The sequence below is a fragment of the Myotis nattereri genome (genome assembly GCF_964212035.1).
Source record: "Myotis nattereri genome assembly, chromosome: 5".
NCBI lineage: Eukaryota > Metazoa > Chordata > Mammalia > Chiroptera > Vespertilionidae > Myotis > Myotis nattereri.
The window spans coordinates 82,033,624-82,053,155 of record NC_138080.1 but is presented as its reverse complement, the minus strand read 5'-3'; the positions used below and the strand labels follow the sequence as shown (position 1 = coordinate 82,053,155).

The 19,532-nt window shown below is 51.2% G+C and overlaps 4 protein-coding genes across 4 annotated transcripts; 2 read left to right on the top strand and 2 right to left on the bottom strand.

The window, feature by feature from the left end:
• Positions 1 to 544: 544 nt before the first annotated feature.
• LOC308519054 (SLC35A4 upstream microprotein) lies at positions 545 to 4,617 on the bottom strand. The gene is made up of 3 exons (XM_081090979.1): positions 4,596 to 4,617; positions 3,510 to 3,608; positions 545 to 2,928 (listed from the first exon to the last, which is right to left on the bottom strand). Exons 1-3 carry the CDS (start codon positions 4,608 to 4,610, stop codon positions 2,731 to 2,733), a joined length of 312 nt encoding a protein of 103 aa, XP_080947105.1. The 5' UTR covers positions 4,611 to 4,617; the 3' UTR covers positions 545 to 2,730.
• Positions 547 to 2,829, bottom strand: SLC35A4 (solute carrier family 35 member A4). Its single transcript, XM_081090977.1, has one exon. It carries the CDS (start codon positions 2,329 to 2,331, stop codon positions 1,357 to 1,359), a length of 975 nt encoding a protein of 324 aa, XP_080947103.1. The 5' UTR covers positions 2,332 to 2,829; the 3' UTR covers positions 547 to 1,356.
• A 584-nt stretch (positions 4,618 to 5,201) lies between the features above and the next one.
• On the top strand, positions 5,202 to 11,063 carry APBB3 (amyloid beta precursor protein binding family B member 3). The gene is made up of 12 exons (XM_081090976.1): positions 5,202 to 5,496; positions 5,785 to 5,948; positions 6,030 to 6,106; positions 6,613 to 6,673; positions 6,870 to 7,016; positions 7,139 to 7,266; positions 7,660 to 7,774; positions 7,900 to 7,984; positions 8,223 to 8,306; positions 8,572 to 8,687; positions 8,820 to 9,011; positions 10,510 to 11,063. Exons 1-12 carry the CDS (start codon positions 5,448 to 5,450, stop codon positions 10,744 to 10,746), a joined length of 1,455 nt encoding a protein of 484 aa, XP_080947102.1. The 5' UTR covers positions 5,202 to 5,447; the 3' UTR covers positions 10,747 to 11,063.
• Positions 11,064 to 11,467: 404 nt separating this feature from the next.
• Positions 11,468 to 19,519, top strand: SRA1 (steroid receptor RNA activator 1). Its single transcript, XM_081090978.1, has 5 exons — positions 11,468 to 12,617; positions 12,742 to 12,867; positions 17,973 to 18,178; positions 18,877 to 18,985; positions 19,105 to 19,519. Exons 1-5 carry the CDS (start codon positions 12,593 to 12,595, stop codon positions 19,305 to 19,307), a joined length of 669 nt encoding a protein of 222 aa, XP_080947104.1. The 5' UTR covers positions 11,468 to 12,592; the 3' UTR covers positions 19,308 to 19,519.
• Positions 19,520 to 19,532: the final 13 nt, after the last annotated feature.

Below are 19,532 nucleotides of genomic sequence, written 5' to 3'. Positions count from 1 at the left end.
AAATCAAGTACAAATAAATTTTTTTTAAAAGGAGGAAAAAAATAAAAAGATTCCCTAACCCCACTCACTAAGATTCTGCTTCACTATGTCTGAGACTTTCTAAAAACAAGTTTACCAGGTATTCTTCCATGGGAGCAGGGCCTGGCATTCCTCCAGCCAAGAGATCAGATGGCAGGCAGGAATATCAGTGAGGGGTCCAGAGGAAACAAGAATCGTAACCACATTGAGTCCTGAAGAGTTCTCTGGCCTAGAGTCTAGTTTGTCCTGCTGGGCTTGGTGTCTTCTAGTCCCAAGATGCTTCCAAATTCCCCCGCACCCAAGATTTATGCTTCAGGACAATTTCAAAAGTTCTGTGACCGAGAACAGTCTTGGCTCCATGGAACCCTCAGAGGAAATAATGCTTCTGGCAAGAGTGAGGGAGAAAACAGCCTTTTCTCCTAGTCTACCAGTATGTTATCCCAGGATTAAGATACTAAGGGCACCAGGGGAATGAAATTGTTGGAGAGGAGCTATGCAACACAGAAGACACAAGACAATCATGATTGACTGTAGGAATCGCCTACACTCCAGAATGATTTATTAAGACCTTATGTTATTGCTTATGCAGTCTGACATTGAGCTATACATGTTTCCCTGTGCTGGTCCCAGGTCACTCTGTGCAGAGCTTCTGTGGCTGTTGGGAGGTGGGACACTGCTAGGCAGGGGCAGGACCTAGAACAGTAACTCCTAGGAGCTGTAGAGGGGGCATTGGGCTTCAAGAGGGTCTTTGGGTGAGTAGAGAGATCAGGAGTATAAGCCAGAGCCCAGGGGAAACAGTTCCTGAGATGAGCCAAGCCCCAGCCCCTCTGGGGTTTCCAGAACAAAGGCTGGGTGTGGAGAGCAGCTCTGTGGAGGGAGCAGGGATGCACTGTCTCCAGGCGACCCTGGAGCTGCAGGAGCTCAGAATGGCCAAGGTGATGGGTGTGGAATCTGTGGCAATTGGGCTTTCCTGTAGGACAGGGGTGGGGAAGGGGGCAACTGCATTCATGCAGGATAAGACAGGGAACCTGTTCCATCAGAGACGGGGTCATTTCTCAGGTGTAGGTATGATGCTCCCTTAGTTCCCTAGTCTGGAAGAACTTGGGGGCGGGGGGGCGGGGACAGGGGAGGGTGATGTTTAAGAGTTTCCAGTTTCCTAACCAAACCCACTCTACAAGCCTCTCAGGGCTATACCTTCATCCACCCATCTGGTTGCTCTCACTTCCCCAGCTTTTCTCACAAGGCACTTGTAACAGGGCTGCTGAGGGAAAGGGAGCTGGGAGGTGGCTCTGATGGTAACGCCCAACCTCCAGGGTCAGGAGTCAAGGTGGTCAGGGGCTAGTGGCTGCCATAGTACAGGTGCACTGCCAGGCCAATGAGCAGAGTGGCCAGGAAGAAGGCGGCTGGGAGCTGCAGCCGCAGCAGAGCCGCTGAGAGCACGGCGTTGACCACCAGCGAGCAGGACACCACAAAGAGGCGTGTGATGCTGCTGCCGTGCTTCATGACAGCCGACATGAGCAGTCCATTCAGTGCCTGGCTGAGCACCACGAGCGCTGCCCATCCTGAGAAGCCCTCCAGGAGGCCTGGGCCGGGGCCGCCACCTGCATGCAGACCTAGATTCAGGAGCACACCGAACGTGTAAAGGAAGAGGTTCTGCAGTGCCAGGGGCAGCCGCTGTCGCTTCATGAGCAGCTCTGTGTACACGGAGGACAAGCCTGAGATGAGGCAGTACAGGATGAGGAGCAGCAGTCCTAGTGGAGTGATATGCAGGGGCATGGGGCCGGCCTTAGCTGCTGGAGGGGGCCCAGGGAGGGTGCTCCCAGGGTCCTGGAGGCCACCAGCTGCATAGCAGGCCCCCGCTGCCATCAGCAGCAGCAGTGCTAAGCCCTGGCGTGCAGAGAGGCGGCGCCGGAGGCAGAGGCAGTAGAACAGGGCCGTGCTTCCAATCTTGAGATTGCTCAGCACCTGGTAGGTGCTGGGGTCCATGTATCGTTGAAGATAGATCACCAGGTTATTGTTAGCGCCGTAGAGCAAGGCTGGTAGTGCAAAGGGGGCAGCCTGGCGCCAGGGCGGGGCCCCCCGGGGCCATGCTTGCCGGCCTACCAGGAGGGAGAAGGCGCACAACAGTAGCTTGGTCAGCTCGGTCAGCAGCACAGCTGAGGAGGGTCGGAAGGGCACGCGGCCATCCACATGGCACAGTGCCAGCAATGGTGCATGGGCACCGTACATAGCAGTGGACAGGAGTAGCATCAAAGTCCAGCGGGCCTGCCTGGGACGGCCCAGGCCTGGCACTCCCCCGTCCTCTACACTCATGCCCACATCAGGCCCTGGGTGGCCTGTGTAACGAACAAGGGGCAGTGAGGATGTGACACATTTGAGGAGAATCAAGATATGGAGTTGGCTCCCAGGAGGCAGGAGCTGTGGTACGTCAGCTGCAAACTCCACACTTAGGGTGGGAAAGGTCTGGTGGCCTTAGAAGCCACAGTCTTGGGATCAGTCCCATTGGGTCAGGGAGGGAAGGAGGTATGGAGGATACTGGCTGATGAGCCACTACCCACCCTCTGCAGGAAGGGAAACAAGGATGAAGGAGGCAGGAAACTTGGAGACAGTAATTGGGTGACAGCCAGGGAAGCCAGATATGGTGTCTGTGGTCGAAAGGCCTCCACCTGCAGGCCCCAGCTTCTCATCCTGCCTCCCCCACAGGATCCAGAGCTAGTCGGGCCCTTTCCGCAGCGACCGCAGATAGTCCCTTATTGTCTTCTCCACATTGGGCACAGCATATGCCTGAGCTGCATAAATGCCAGTGCAGGTGCCCACAGCAAAGCCCAATACCGCTGATGCCCTCAGTTTGGCCACCACATAGCCAGCCAGGAAGCCTTTGAGGAATGGGGAGGACAAGAGCGAGCCATCCTGTGGAAAAAGATTCAGGAGGAAACTCAGTAGGTTCTCCCCTTCTCTAACCAGGAGCTACTTGATCTGGGCTGCGAGCATCCCATCACCTGCTCCTTCTTACTCTGGAAAGTTGTAGTACGCTCTACAAAGATTTTCTCAAGGTTCTGGAGGCAGAAAAATAACCTAGGAGTTCTGATCACATAATCTCAGAACCCTGGGGCTAGGAGGCTCCACACACAGAACCCTACTGCCACAAGGCCACAGAGGAACCTGACCCTGCTTGCTTCTCATTTCCTAGCATGCTCACCCACTCCTGCGGCCAAACTGAACGGCTTTCACCTCCATGCTCATCATGCTACTTCACACCACAACAACACTGCATATGTTGTTCCATCTGCCTGGAATGTTCCCTCCTCCCCCTTCACCTAGTTAACCCCTATTTATGATCCCAGATCAAGTGCCATTTTCTCAGGGAAAATTTCCTTGAAGTCACAGAGAACAGGCCCTCAATAAGCATTTACTGAATAAATCTCTACCACCCATTCAAAAGCATACTGGGCAATGAAGCCTACAGGGGGTGGCGTCAGAGGCAGTGTTACCTGGCCCACACCACTTCTGACTTCGTCTTCCACACGCTGCTGAAGGCGCTCTAGCTGGTTCTTGAGAAAGGCCAGGTCCTTAAGCTTGGGCAAAGAGTCCTACGGAAAGGGAGAGACTGGCTCCAGCAGACTGACCTAGCCCCATCCCCTGCTCCAGTCTATCAGAGGCCGGGGAGGAGGTGGGATGGGTTGAGCCTGAGAAATCTCTTTACATAAATACCTTCCTCAGATGACACTGGTAAAGGAAAAAAGGGCATTGAAAAGGATGGAATTCACACTGGGGCCAGGGAGGGGGTGACAGATGGATGTGCATCAGTAACTTACAGGAACTTCATAGAGTAAGCAGTGTGTAGGGAAAGCGGGAAGGGCAGCTAATTAGATCAATCAGGAAAATACTAATGACTTGACTATAAGCTATGTGGAAGTGGAGACCAGTCTGTCTTGTCTACTGAGTCCCAAGTCCTAATGCAGGGACTAGCAAGTACTCAGTAAATGTGCGAGTGGTGCTGAGTTTCAGATCAAAGGTAAACAATGGCCCAAGGCAGCTCCCTGGACAGTTTGGAGGTAAATCTGGGTTCTGCCCGGGCTTCCCCCGCTTTCTCCCCCAAGGCCACCCCAAACTGAATGTGTGCCTCTGCATGCTCGCGGGAGGTGGCAGGGGCGGGGCACGGCTGTCTGGAGGAGTTTGGGTCAATGAACGGAGAGATTCTGACGCATAAAGTATGAACTTCAGTGTGTGCCAGCGAGTGTTTGAATGAGGGTGTGTCAGTATGAATCGGAAACAAGGTGTCTCTGGGAGGGCACATTCCCAGGGCTAGGGAATGGAGCAGAGTCAGGAGAGTGTCAGAGCGGACGGGTTTGAATGTGAGAAACCAGGTACTGCGATGGACCCGGAGGGGCACCCTGGCTCCTCAGCTGCTTGCCCCCCGGAGTGCTCCGCCCATCTACTCCACACTTCTGCCGCGGGCGTGAGCACAAGTCCACCCCCAGGGAAAGCAAGCGGCATCTCACCCACGCGTTGTCTTTCCCCGGGACTGAAAAGGTGTGGATACCACGCCGACTGCAGACCACCCCATGGTCACTCACCTTGTCATCCGCCATCTTCCCCCGTGGAGCTTGTTGCGCAGGCGCAGCCCCGCCTCCCCTCCCTCATACCAAGTGCCCATCATTACTGAGGGCGGAGGCACTTCCGGGAGATTTTTTTGAAAGGTTGGAGGCGCTTTCTTAAAAAAATTTTTTTAAAAATGTATATAGAAATATATTTTTATTTCAGCGAGGAAGAGAGAGATAGAAACATCAGTGATGAGAGAGAATCATTGATTGGCTGCCACCTACAGGCCCCACACTAGGGATGGAGCCTGCAACCCGGGCTTGTGCTCCGACCAGGAATCCGAGGGTAACCTCCTGTTTCCTAGGTCCACGCTCAGCCCTGAGCCGGGCCAGCTGGGTCGGAGGCGCTTTCTTGGCAGCGGAGCTCAGGCGGTCTTCTGCCCACAGGTACTCCCACGTGACTCCTCCTCTCGGGTCTCAGCTGCGCGTGCGCGCGCACGACCTGGGCGTGCTGCTGTCACCGGTGCGCGTGAGCGCCCCGCGCACTTTCGCCTGGTGGGTCACCCGCCGCTTGCTGAGCTCACAGTTGCGTGGTGGTGTCGGCTGGTGCGCTGGCCTCGGCGCTCCTCCCCCGGCGCCTACACCGAACCGCGCACCCACTTGGGGATCCAGACGCCTGTTTACGTGCGCCACCTCTCGGCGCGCGGCGCCGCTCCTCCCGTCATATTTCAACCCCGGGACGGCCCCTGCTCCGCCCCGTATTTGTGTGGCGTCCGCTGGCCCGGTGACTCCGGCGCAGAGGCTGGGCTTGTCGGCGCAGCAGCTCCAGAGGTCGAGCTGGGCTGAGAGTGCAGGCCGGCAGAGGCCGGCGGGGCCGCGGTCGGGGCTATGCTGGGCAAGGACTACATGCTGGCCATAATTCTGGTCAACTGCGATGGTGTGCACGGAGGGGTCCGATGGGAGGGAGGACCGGGAATTGAGAGGGGAAGAGGGAAGGTGAAGGGCTACCCCAAGGCTCAAACTCAGGGAGGAGGGTAGGTCCTGGGGTGAGAACCAGGGTACAAATGAACCCTGATCTTTGCACTGTAATAATATCCAAGATTGGGAGCCTGGACCGTCTGCCTGGACCTCCAGGATAAGGGTTGACAAGGTGTTATTCTGCATCCACAAATATGCCCTCCTTCTCCAATCCTGTGTTCCCCCTCCTCGTTCCGTGTTCCTGTAGATGACTTGTGGGGGGACCAGAGTCTGGAGGGAGAGCCGGGCCTGCCCCCTGGCTGGAGAAAGATCCACGATGCTGCAGGTACTTACTATTGGCACGTACCAAGCGGTAGTACCCAGTGGCAGCGCCCAACCTGGGAGCCAGGAGATGCAGAGGAGCCAGGCACGGTAGGTGGAGTGTGAGGAGGGGGCCTGAGCCCATGTGTGGACCTAGCCTGCTGCTACACTGACTTGGCCCCCTCTCTGCAGAGGCCGGAAGGGATTTGGGGACTTCGGCCCCCCAAGGGGAGATCCTTCTCCAGCCTGGAGAGCTCACTGGACCGGAGGTAACAGGGATAGGCCAGGCCGGCCAGGGGGTTCCATGGCCCTCAGAGATGCAGCTGGACCCACAGTCTGCTTTCCAGCCCAGGTTCTGAACTCTGACTCATGCTTTGGCTCAGTATTTTGAGTTTTGGTCTAGTTCCAAGCTCTTTTGCCACATGTTCTTTTCCGTATGCTGCGTCCTGACTTGCCATGTTCTGGACCTTGGGCACTGTCCTGTGTTCTAGGATCTCTTGTCCCCATTTGGAGCTCTGGTTCACATTTTGAACCCTGCTCTATGTTTACAACTTTTATTCTATGGCCTGTGCCCTGATTTTTTCCTCAGATTCTAAGTCATACTCTTTATGTTACATTTGTTCAATATGTCCTGGGGCCTCCCTGCTCTGGTTTTATATTTGGGACTTTATATTCTGGGTCTTATCCCACACGTTTTGCCTACTAAGTAGCCTGTGCCTCCCCAGTGTCCCTTCTGTAGGAAGTGTGGTCCCTTACCAGCTCTGCTCTGTTCCAGTAACTCTCTGTCCTGGTATGGTGAGGAATCCTACATCCAGAGCATGGAACCAGGGGCTAAGGTAGTGACTTGGGCCTGAGGGCCAGCCCATGGCATTGGGGAAGGCCCCAAGGGAAAGGTCAGGGGTGGGATTGGGCTGAGCAGAGATGATCAAGGGAGGGGGTATCAGAGGGTTTGTATGGGTGTAGCCTGTGGCATCTACCCTGCTCCACCTCTACTCACTTGGGGCCCTTCTGTCCTTTCTCCTCACCTGTCAGTGCTTTGCAGTCCGCTCTCTGGGCTGGGTAGAGGTACCCGAAGAGGACCTGGTACCAGGGAAGAGCAGTATTGCGGTCAGTAACTGCATCCAGCAGCTGGCCCAGACCCGCAGCCGGAGCCAGCCCCCAGCTGGTGCCTGGGGCGAGGTGAGCAAGCCAGCCCTTCAAGGATTCAGCTCAGGGTCCAGTAGAGGTGGTTGTCTCTGAATTGTCTGTTCCCATGGCAACCACCTTCATCTGAGCTCTGTGCTGCCCTCTGTCCCTGGCAGGGCCAGAACATGCTAATGATCCTGAAGAAGGATGCCATGAGCCTGGTGAATCCCCTGGACCACAGTCTGATCCACTGCCAGCCTCTGGTGCACATCCGTGTATGGGGTGTGGGCAGCTCCAAGGGCCGGTGAGGACCCCAACATCCCCTCAAGTGAAAGTTGCTCCTTGCGCCGACTGCAGGCTGTGCTCCCCACTGATGCTGATCCCTTGTACTTAAACCCTTGGACACAGATCCTCTGACATGGATCCAAGCTCTGCCTTCCCTGCCTGGTGCAGCCCTGGTTGGGGAGGGTGGGCCCAGCTCAGCGGGGACAGATGGGGGAGAGCCTGAGAGGCTGAGCTGATTCTCTCCTGTGCTCCCACATGCTTCCGGAACAGTGATAGGTGAGTGACAGCCAGGTGCCTTGAGCCCCAGCCCTGACTTCCCTGTCCATCCTTTCCATATCCCTTGCCTGACTTTCTAGCCTCTGCAGACTGCCCCTACCCAGTCTCTACCCCAGCCCCATCTCTGACCTGCCAGGGACTTCGCTTTTGTGGCGGGCGACAAAGACAGCTGTATGCTCAAGTGCCATGTGTTTCGCTGTGATGTCCCTGCCAAGGCCATTGCCAGTGCCCTACATGGGCTCTGTGCTCAGGTAAGGGCCAGGAGTGGGGTAGGGAATGTGGGATGGAGCTGGGTGTGAAGCTGCCAGGGGGGTTGGGACTCCCTTACCTCAACTCCCTTCTCCCTGTGCCTCAAGCCAGCTGCATTTTGTTGCAGATCTTGTCAGAGCGCGTTGGGGTCAGTGGTGATTCCCCTTGTTGTTCCCTGGACACCATCTCCCCTGAAGATCTGCCGAGGCAAGGTATGGGGAGGGAGGTCCTGTGTTGCAGCCACAGACTATTTTAGTGAAAGATGGGAGGGGGTCCTGGTTACTTAGTACTTCCTTGGAGATACGGGACTTTGGTTCCAGGAATCCAAGCCCTGGACTGGAGGCACGTCCATGGTCTTTTCTTCTGTCTCTGCTTGCTCCAGCTCTCTCAGAAGGCTGGGAGAGGGGTTGTTGAGAGAGCGTGCAGGCCAACAGGCTGTGTGTATTTCAGCGGAGCTGCTGGATGCGGTGAGCCAAGCTGCTCAGAAGTACCAGGCACTGTATATGGGGACCCTGCCAGTCACCAAAGCCATGGGTGAGGACTGAGGGGGCTGGAGGGAGTGGTGGGCCGCTAAGGCAAGGGGAAGGCGGGTGAGGCGGGATCTACGTTTCCCAGCGTGCTTCCATGGCCCTGTATGGCCTGGATGTACCACCTTTCCCAACTCGGGGTTCTAAGCCCAGCCCCAGGTGTTCTCTTCTCATCGCTCTGAATTCCAAGACAGGGAGAGGGGCCTAGACACTCCCTGCAGATTCCTTCCTTCTTATGTCTGGGAGACACCATAGTGGGTATGTCCCCCCAGGAATGGACGTGCTGAACGAGGCCATTGGTATCCTCACCACCCGAGGGGACCGGGATGCCTGGGTGCCCTCCATGCTCAGTGTGTCTGACTCTTTCATGACTGCACATCCCATTCAGGTACCAGAAGGTGACGTTGGGCTGTGCGGGGGTGGGGGGGCAGGGATGCTGGGTATCATGGCTTGCTCTAGGAAAGAGCTCAGTGGGTCCACCTGTGCCGAGCCCTCTAGTGACTAGGCCTGGTGTGGGCAGGCAGAGGCTGATGCGGAGGAGGAGCCGCTATGGCAGTGCCCTGTGCGCCTGGTGACCTTTATTGGTGTCGGCCGCGACCCGCACACCTTTGGCCTCATTGCTGACCTGGGCCGTCAGAGCTTCCAGTGCGCAGCCTTCTGGTGCCAGCCCCATGCAGGGGGACTCTCCGAAGCTGTGCAGGCTGCTTGCATGGTGAGTTAGGGGTGGGATGGTGGGTGGGGTGGCCCTGCAGCTGCTTTGTACTGGTGACTGGGGCTCAAGATTGGCAGCCTTTCCAGAATCACAAACCGTTGATACCAGGGTTGACCATGATTCTTAGTATTTTATTTGGCCCTCATGCTCTTCTGAATAAGTTTTAATGAGTTGCCAGGACATTTCACACAATAATTGCTATTCCTGTTTTTCTTAAACTGTCAGAATCGTGCATGCATTTCAACATTGGGCTGGAATTGTGTAGGGGCTGCCCTATCAGTTGGCATTGTCTTTCCTTTTTTTTTTCATTTAGGTTATTTCCTGGTATCTGTGGGCTTTTAAATGTGGAATGTTCTCACTCTTCATTTTACTCACTCAACAAATATATGAATGCCTGCAGGGATCATACCTGACCCTGGGAATTCAGTATTATAGAGGGCATGGCCTTAGGTTAAAGCAGAGACAGACCAGAAAGAAGTTGTACACTACAGGATAATGGAGGAGAAGGTCCGTTCAGGGGTTCAAGAAGTCTCCCTGTAAGAGGTGATAGGAAGTGGAGAGCTGAAGGTCCAAGGAAGAAGTTAGCTACGTGAGGAGGAGTAGGACAGAAGGTGTGCCAGGTACAGGGAACTCCAGCTGTGAAGGTGAGAGATGTTAGTTAGTGTATCTGAGAGACTAGTGTCTCTGGAGTGCTAGTGGGATGGAGTGACAGATGGGGGCAGAAAAAATGGCAGAAACCAGGTCATGGAAGAACTTATAGGTCAGGGGGATGAGTTCATTTTGCCCGGAGGCATTCTGAGCCATTAAAAAGTTTTGAACAGTTTTGGACAGTGAAATCAGGTTTGTAGATTAGGAAGACTGCTTAAGCTATAGTGTAGGTAAAAGATTTGGAAGACACAAGAAGTAGGAAGACCATTGAGGACCCTGCTGAATTCAAATGAGAGAAGATTGGGGCAGTTGCATGGGGAATGGAGTTTGAGTGGAAGACCTCCTTGACTAGGGAATCCACTCTGCTAGGGGCTAGTCCGAGAGAGAGAGAGAGAGAGAGAGAGAGAGAGAGAGAGAGAGAGAGAGAGAGCGCAAGCGAGCATAGTGGTAAGGTGACAACATAGTGGTAAGGTGTGGTTAAGAGCACAGGTCTGTAGTCAGACAGACTAGGTTTGAATCTCAATTCTACCATTTTTTGGCTAGGTGACCTCGAAGTCATGCATTCTTTCTAAATCTCAATTTCCTCATTTGTAAAATGAGGATAATAACACCTGATAAATAATTGGATTGTTACATTATACAAAGCATTTAGCACAGTGTCCAGCCCCCTTAAATGCTCAGTAAATGTCAAGTGTTGTTTTTGTTCTTGAGCTACCTGGGAATGCTGTAGATGTGGTGGACTACGAGCCTCATATCAAACTGAAACCTTGGCCAGTCCCCTGTCCTGCAGAAGCGCTCAGGGAGTCCGAGGCAGAAAGGAGCTGGATCCTCACATACCCATTCTCCCTAGGTTCAGTACCAGAAGTGTCTTGTGGCTTCTGCATCTCGAGGCAAGGCCTGGGGTGCCCAGGCCCGTGCCCGCCTGCGACTCAAGCGGACCAGCTCTGTGGACTCCCCAGGAGGTCCCCTGCCTCTCCCCCTACTCAAAGGTGGGGTTGGAGGTGCAGGGGCTGCCCCTCGAAAGCGGGGCATCTTCTCTTTTCTGGATGCCTTTCGAATGAAACCCTCTCTGCTCCATATGTCCTAAATGGATCTGGGAGGACCGGGGTAACGAGGCTCTGGGTCCATGCCCAACTCTGTACCCCTTCATTCCCCAGGGACATGTAGCCTCTCACCCTTTGGAACCTTCTCTGCCTGTCCCTCCAACCTTGTGCACCCTGTATATTTATTGCCCAATTTATTAATTGTTTATATGGATAACTGAGAGGCCCTGCACCACATCCTAGGACCCTGGCTCTCCTTTCCCTGGGTCCCTGTGTTCCTTGCCAGCTTTGGACAGTTGGCTCTACCTCAGCAACACTTTATAGCAAAATAAGTACAAATAAAAATCCCTCAGTGACCTCACTGAGTGTGAGTATACTGGGCCTGGGACAGGGTTGGGGGTTAACCTGTATGAAGTGGGTGTTTGTGTCTGTGCTTGGTGTTGGTGGCTGCCTATAGTCACATGAGGGCATGGGTGTGATGGAGATCTGACTTCATTCAATAAATATATTTGCTAATGTCTTCTCTATCCCAGGCACTAAACTAAGCATTGGGGATAAAATAGGGTTTCCACTTTCTGAGACTAACAAGGAGGAAGAAGAACAAAATAGAAGATAGTATATAGTACAACTAGGAAATCTCAGAGGGTTGTGGGAGCTCAGACGAGACACAACCTGGCCTGAAGCAGGATATACTAGGCTTCCTGATGAGTTGATATCTGAGTACTGAAGGAATTTTGTACTAGTAATCAAACCTAGAATATATGTGTAGAGGCAGTGGTCAGAGGTGAGGTTCTAGAGCAAGCATGTCAAACTCAAAGGCTAACATGGGCCAAATAAGTTTTAAGATTATGTGGGCTGCAAAAAAACAAAAGCTTCAATTTTCATAGAAACATAGGTTTATTTCGATAGACATGCAGACTACAAAGGGCTGAAATAAATGAGTAATTATTAACATAAAATAAGAATATTTTAAAAAAATTAATATTTTTCTTGAACATTAACTTACCAGACACTGAATAGCTGCACAAATTAATAAGCGTAATGCAAATAAACCTATTTTTCTTGTTCTCTGAAAGCAAAATATTTCCTGTTGCGCACACCAAACAAGTCAGTCAGTACAAGACTAATGTCGCGGCAATCTGCTGCTAAAATATTTGCTGCTAGTGTTAGTGGAGAGATGGTGCGCCGGCGCGTAAGGCGTGTAAGGGAAATGAATGCAACACAATTATAGTAATCAGTCATTAGCGGACGTTATAGTTCATTATTAATAACTAGAGGCCTGGTGCACGTGCACTGGTGGGGTCCCTTGGCCTGGCCTGTGGGAACTGGACGAAACCGGCTCTCTGACATCCCCCAAGGGGGTCCTGGATTGCGAGAGGGCAGTTCTCAGGTGAGGCATCCTGGAATCGGGCTCCCTCTCTGGTTCCGGCCAGTCGGAGGACAGTCGCTTGGGCTTTTGTATATATAGATTATGTATAACAGGATATTGTAAAAATTAAGTTATGAAATTTTTATCAAAACATTTCTTACATACCATTATAGTGGCTGGGCCGCCGCGAGTTTGACATGCTTGAGTCTACCTGCTGGGTCCCAGGGGAGCATGTGGGCGGGCTTCTGGCCGTTTAAACTTGCTCCTGAGAGCGCCCGTGGGTCCAGAGATTGAGGGTAGGCGGGCTCCGATAGCGCCGCCTCCTGGGAGACAACCGCATTAGGTGCCCTGAGTTCAAGGCTCGACCCTTAAAGAGCGGGTACCGGTGCCGCCGCGGCGGGTGCCGTCCAGAACGGCCGTCCTACCGGGAGGTCTCCCGCAGCCAGTCGGGAGGGGCGTGGCTCGGACGTGCGCCCGCCCCGGAAGTGACACCCTGCCACGCTGGCGGTGCGGAAGTGGAGATGGCGGAGCTTTACGTTAAGCCGGGTGAGCGGGGCAGCGGGCTGGGGGCGCTGAGTCTCCCATTGCCCGGGCCGGGGGCGGTGACGGCGTGGGGTGCGGGCCCTCCGGCTCCCCTGGGCTCGCTTTACACTCGCCCTCCCCCCTGCAGGCAACAAGGAGCGCGGCTGGAACGACCCGCCGCAGTTCTCCTATGGGCTGCAGACCCAGGCCGGCGGACCCAAGCGCACCCCGCTAACCAAGAGGGTCGCCGCTCCCCAGGATGGAGCCCCCAGAGGTGCGTGGGGGTCCAGGGCGCAGAGGCCGGCCGAGAATGGGCGGTGCCGGGGATAAGCTTGTCCCGCGGTGAGGAGAGGTTGGAGCCCCAGGAAGGGCCTCGGGGCAGGCCCTTTTCTGAGCCCCTTCTCTACTGCCCAGGTCAATAAATGGTACGTTGGTTTCAAATACTCTCTTTATGCTTACATCCAAGGTGATCTCATCAGACCTATGGTTTTGATGTAATTTTTATTGTCACATTATTTTCAAATTTTATTTCCTACCCTGATCTCTTCCCAGAACTCCATAGTGATATATCCATTTGTCTGTTCTACATCTTCACCTGGCTATATAATAAGCATCTCAGACTTGGCTTGTTATTCATTATCATCTACTGAGCACCAACTGTGAGCCAGGCATTGAAGAAGACAAAAAGGTTTCTGCTTTCATGGAGTCCACACTATAGCTTTGGAGATACACAAATGAATAGTGGCACTTCAGCTGAAATCTGAATGATGACCGAGAGCTATCTACCCAAAGATCAGGTGCCAGAGCATTCCAGGCATTGGAAACAGCTAGTCACGCAGGGGTGGGCAAACTTTTTGACCCGAGGGCCACAATGGGTTCTTAAACTGGACCGGAGGGCCGGAACAAAAGCATGGATGGAGTGTTTGTGTGAACTAATATAAATTCAAAGTAAACATCATTACATAAAAGGGTACGGTCTTTTTTTTTTTTTTTTCAGTTTTATTCGATCCCGCCTGCGGGCCGTAGTTTGCCCACGGCTGAGCTAGTGCAAAGGCCTGGAGAACACATTTGGCAAACTTGGAGACTGGCTAGAGCACAGTGGGTAGGGACAGAGAAAAGCAGGCAGGGGCCAGGTCATAGTTGGCTTTGTAAGCCAGGATAAGGAGTTTGTATTTTAATCTATGTAAAGGTGGAAGCCATTGAAAAGTGTAAAATAGAAGAGGGCTGCCTTTTCCCCTGAGCAGTTCCCATGCCAATAGGTGGGGGTGTGGCCCTGAGGAAGAGGCTCAGATTCAGCTGTTTCGGCACCCCTCTGTTTCCACATGTAACACTGGAGAGGAATGAGGTAAGCTAGGATTTCTTAACCTTGGCACTATTGACATTTGGGGCCATATAATTCTTTGTGGTGAGGGACTGTCCTTTTGCAGCATCCCTGGCCTCTACCCCCTAAATGCCAGCAGCACCCATCTAGTTGGGACAGCTATTGGCATCTTCAGACATTTACCCTGGAGGCAAAATCTTCCCAGACTGAGAAGCACCGACTAATTTACATTTAAAAAAATATCACTCTATCTGTTGTGTGGAAGATTTTAGGGAAGAAGTGGAAAATTTAGAGACTATTATGGTAACATAGGCAAGATTTAATGATGGGCAAGGATGGGAGTACTAGAGGTGGTCGGAACTAGATGGATATGGGATGTGTTGGAGAAAGTCAGTAGGAGTGAGTAGGTGAGGGAAAGAAGAATCAATGTAACTGAATTTTTGCTTGAGGAGTTGGCTGGTATTGTTCACTGACTAGAGAATAGTGGTTTGGGGGGCGTGGGAAGGGAAAGCAAGTTTTCTGTCTTGGCCATGTTCAGTTTGGGCTGCTGTTTTGGGGGAGAGGTATAGGCCAGAATTACAGAAATGAGTCACCATGATATGGATCAGATTTGATGTCATGGATTTGACTAAGTTACCTAGGGAAAGTGTGTGGATAGAGGCCTAAAGAGGATCTAAGAGCCCTAAGGCTCTGTAGCATTTCAAGATTGAGTAGAGAAGGAATTAGCAAAGGAGATTGAGAAACAGCCTAAGAAAAGTAAAATTTATTCTGGGAGAGAGTAAAATCTTTTTTGTGTGATTTTAATTATTTTAGAGAGGAAGGGAGAGGGTTATACACAGAAAAACATCAATTTGTTGTCTCCTGCATACCCCCTACAGGGATCAAGCCCACAACCTGGGCAAGTGCCCTCTTGGTTCATTGCTGGATGCTCAACCACTGAGCCAGGCCAGAGAGTAAAATTTTAACTGTGATGAATGCTGCTGAGAGATCAAGTAAGAGAAAAGGGACTGCTAGTTTTGATGTACATAGTGATGATTGATGACCCTAAGAGCAGTATGTGGAGTGATGAGAGCAGAGACCCTGCTGGGATGGGATGAGGAGAGAATGTGAGAAGAGCGAGAAGTAACTATAGCCCACTCATTCAAGAAATTCTGCTTGGCCCTAGCCGGTTTGGCTCAGTGGATAGCGCGCCAGCCTGTGGACTAAAGGGTCCCAGGTTCGATTCCAGCCAAGGGCACATGCCTGGGTTGTGGGCTCGATCCCCACAGCGGGGAGCATGCAGGAGGTGGCCAGTCGGTGATTCTCTCTCATCATTGATGTTTCTATGTCTATCACTTTCCCTTCCTCTCTGAAATCAATAAAAACATTTTTTTTTTTTTTAAATTCTGCTTGAAGCAGAGATGAGAAAGGGCGTGGGTACCTGAAGATGGAATTTGAGGTAAGGGAGGGTTTTTAAGGTAGTATACTTTGGTGTGTTTGTGTGCAGATGGGATGGTTCAGTTGAGAGGGAGAACTAATGGTGCAGGAGAAAGGGGATAATTGCAGAAGGCAAGAGAGGCTGGGTGCAGAGTTCAGCTAGAGAGATGGCCTCTGATAGGAGCAGAGACCTTTCATCTTTTGAAAGAGGAAGAAAGTAGCCCTAACTGGTTTGGCTCAGTGGATAGAGCGTTGGCCTGCGGACTGAAAGGTCCCAGGTTCGATTCCAGTCAAGGGCATGTACCTTGGTTGCGGGCACATCCCCAGTAGGAGGTGTGCAGGAGGCAGCTGATCAATGTTTCTCTCTCATCGATGTTTCTAACTCTCTATCCTTCTCCCTTCTTCTCTGTAAAATATCAATAAAAATATATTTAAAAAAAAAAGAAAAAAAAAGGAAGAAAGTGGCCACTAATGTGGTTGAGTTAGAACTGGTAGTGAGAATATGAGAGTTCCTGTTGAATGACTACTTTCTCAGTGAAATATGAGGCAGCATCATAAGTAGAGAGACAGCAGGGAAAGGTAAAGAAGGGGGCAGGCCGAAACCGGTTTGGCTCAGTGGATAGAGTGTCGGCCTGCGGATTGAAGGGTCCCGGGTTCGATTCCGGTCAAGGGCATGTACCTTGGTTGCGGGCACATCCCCAGTAGGAGATGTGCAGGAGGCAGCTGATCGATGTTTCTCTCTCATCGATGTTTCTAACTCTCTATCCCTCTCCCTTCCTCTCTGTAAAAAAATCAATAAAATATATATAAAAAAAAGAAGGGGGCAGGGTAGAAAGTTTAGAGGAGGTAAGATGTGAAAATACTTGTTCCAAAGAGTGGAAAAATGAGCAAAGTATAGGATTTCCAAGCAGCATTGGATACCTTTTGAAATCTGTAGCCGTGGATTTATTTATTTAAAAATTTTTTAAAAATATATTTTTGTTTCAGAAAGTGAGAGGGAGAGATAGAAACATCGATGAGAGAGAATCATTGATTGGCTTCCTTCTGAACGCCCCCCCACTTGGGATTGAGCCAGCAACCCAGGCATATGCCCTTGACTGGAATTGAACTCGGGACCCTTCAGTCCACAGGCCAACGCTTTATCCATTGAGACAACCAGCTAGGGCTGTAGTCATGGATTTAAAGTGGTAACTCCTCAGCATGGTTTTATTTTTCCTCCCAACAAGTGTAGGCAAGTTGTGTTTACCAGGAAAATGGGACAGTTAAGTGAGGTAAGAGTGTTTATAAGGCAGTGATTTTAATGTCTGGTTAAATCTGAGTAGCTGAGCTGGAAGGGTAGAAGGGGTGATCAGATTTTGGAGATGGTTCAATGCTGTTGGGAACACAGCAGAGGGGAATGAGGCCGAGGTAGGGTGGAAAAAATGATCACTGAAGGTGAGGAGGTCAAGAAACCGAGGCCAAATTATTCAGTCCCCACCTCAGAGATTTCTCCTGACCCTCCCCTCCTCCCCATGGGACCTCCACCCCCTTCATGTGGATGTTGATGCCTAAGACTAAATTCTTGGTCTTTCTCCTCTAGTCTTTTTCTGTAGTGGTTCCACCATCCCATTACTCAAGTCAGAAATCAGGTCATCTTTGACTCCTCTCCCTCACCCCCAATCCACCAAGTCCTGTTGTGTTTCCCTCCTAAGTAAATCGGACCACTCCATTTATCCTCATCTCTGGTCTTTCACACGAGTCCATGCCAGCTTCTTCTCTTTCCAGGACCACTACTCCATTAACCTCCCAATTGGTGTCCCCGCCTCCATTCTTAACCTATTCTCATCAATTTTTCAGAGCATACAGAATTAACATCTTGACTTTTCCTGCCTCTTGGGCACTGCCCTTACCTCTATCTAGTACTTGTTTCCTTTAACTTTTCATGGCTGCATCTATCTCATCCATTAGTTCTTAACTTTGTGAGTGCTTTTTGCTACACACTAATCTAGCAGTTGTATCTATATTCTTTTTGTAAAATATATTTTTATTTATTTCAGAAAGGGAGAGGGAGAGATAGAAACATCAGTGATAGAGAATAATTGATCAGCTGCCTCTTGCACACCCCCTACTGGGGATTGAGCCCTCAAACCTGGGGACCGTTCAGTCACAGGCTGATGCTCTATCCACTAACCGGCTAGGGCCTGTATCTATAGTCTTAATCATCACTGAAACTTTGTAAAGTCAGTGCTATTATGGTAATATCCCCATTTTATAGACGAGGAACCCAAGCTCAGAGGTTAAAAGTAACTTGCCAAATGTCACATTGTGGGTGGGCTGGAATAAAATTAGGTGCCCTTCTAGGTAGGTCCCTGTATTCCTCTTATTCACTTGATCCATTTTTTTTGTAGCATGCAACATAATTTGGTGATTTTTCTTGTCCCCCCTACCCCCCACTTCCTCTAGAATTTAAACTCTCTGATATCAGGAACATAATATGCCTGGTTTACTACTCTCGCTGGTGCCTCACACATTGTCTGGCACATAGTAGGGACTTCATAAATATGTATTTTTCAGTGAATGAGTTGTCTCAAGAGAGTTGAGCTTCTTACAAACTATTTCAGCAGCTATGCCTGTGTTTGTTTGATCCTGCTTTACCTTTTCAGTTCCTACCTCAGAGACTTCTCCTGGGCCCTCCCCAATGGGGCCTCCACCTCCTTCAAGTACAGCTTCTAGGCCCCCAGCTGTGGGGAGTTGTCCCGCCTCCACTGTGGATCCCATAGATTTTCCAGTCATTGAGTGTGAGACTCTGTTGGAAGATGTGCTGAGACCTTTGGAACAGGCATTGGATGATTGTCGTGGCCACACAAAGGTAAACCCTGGCACTCTGGTGGGATGATGGGTAGGGTTCCTATTGACAGCCAGATGCAGGTATGGCTCCCAAAGGTAGACCCTGTGATCCTATGGGCAGTGGCTCTTAACCCGTTCAAGTTATGGACTCCTTTGGAATCTAAGGCCTTCCCAGAAAAATAAACACAGGGTTTCAGGAGGGTTCAAGGCACTTCTCGAGACCAGTCAGAAGAGGCTTGTGGGTATGAAAGTTGAATTTAACTCCCATTAGTGATCAACAGCCTGATTATGATACCTCTAGGCCATTCAGAGCAGGCCTTGCTAATTTTGTGTTCAGGGAGGGAGGGAAACCCTCTTTTTCTGTCTATAGTGTTTAAGTTCTCTGGAGACAAGGGATTTGAGGAATCTTAAAGGAAAGTAGCATAGTAATTTTCACCTGTTTGGTTCTTAGTTTCCTTATTTGTAAAGTAGCACTATAAAATGAGTTTTTGAACGTCTAAGAAAGCTTAAAATTCTCACCTTACATGCATTTATCTTGAAAATAGATCTATAAGTTTCATCAAATTCTTAGTGGGCCTCTAATCTTTGGGTAAAGAACCAGAACGCTAAGATTAAGTGTTAAGTTCCTGGGCCAGAGAAAGCAGGTGCTTCCTATGTGGTGCTAGGTTTCCTTTGCCCCTGTTGTGGCAGCACTGACTTGCAGGGCTTTCTGTCTCTCAGAAGCAGGTATGTGATGACATCAGCCGACGCCTGGCTCTGCTGCAAGAACAGTGGGCTGGAGGGAAGCTGTCAACGCCTGTAAAGAAGAGGATGGCTCTGCTGGTGCAAGGTATCGGTTCCTTATCCTGCCGTAGTTGGCTAAGCTGGAATAGGTAGTGAGATTTTGAGGGGAGGAGTGGGAGCTGTCTGTTGCCCCAGACTGCTTGCTCAGCCTCTTTCTCTCCTCAGAGCTTTCAAGCCATCAGTGGGATGCAGCAGATGACATCCACCGCTCGCTCATGGTTGACCATGTGACTGAAGTCAGTCAGTGGATGGTGGGAGTTAAAAGATTAATTGCAGAAAAGAGGAGTCTGTCTTCAGAGGAGGAGGCTAATGAAGAGAAAGCTGCAGCCACATCTGAGAACCAGACCGTACCAGAACAGGATCCATAATCCTATGGGTTCCCCAGACTCACCTCACACCATCTCCTATGCCTTGGCATGGCAGGCCTTGTCTCCCTTGGCTCCCTCCTAGCACTTGGGAGACTGTCTGCCCTGTTGGGTTCCTTGGCCTGACCCACCTCTGGGGGAAGAGGTCCCATCTAGACCACAGGGTGGTCACTTGTCTTCTCTAACATATGTTTCAATAAAAACATCTCAATGTGGCCCCTGGTTAGG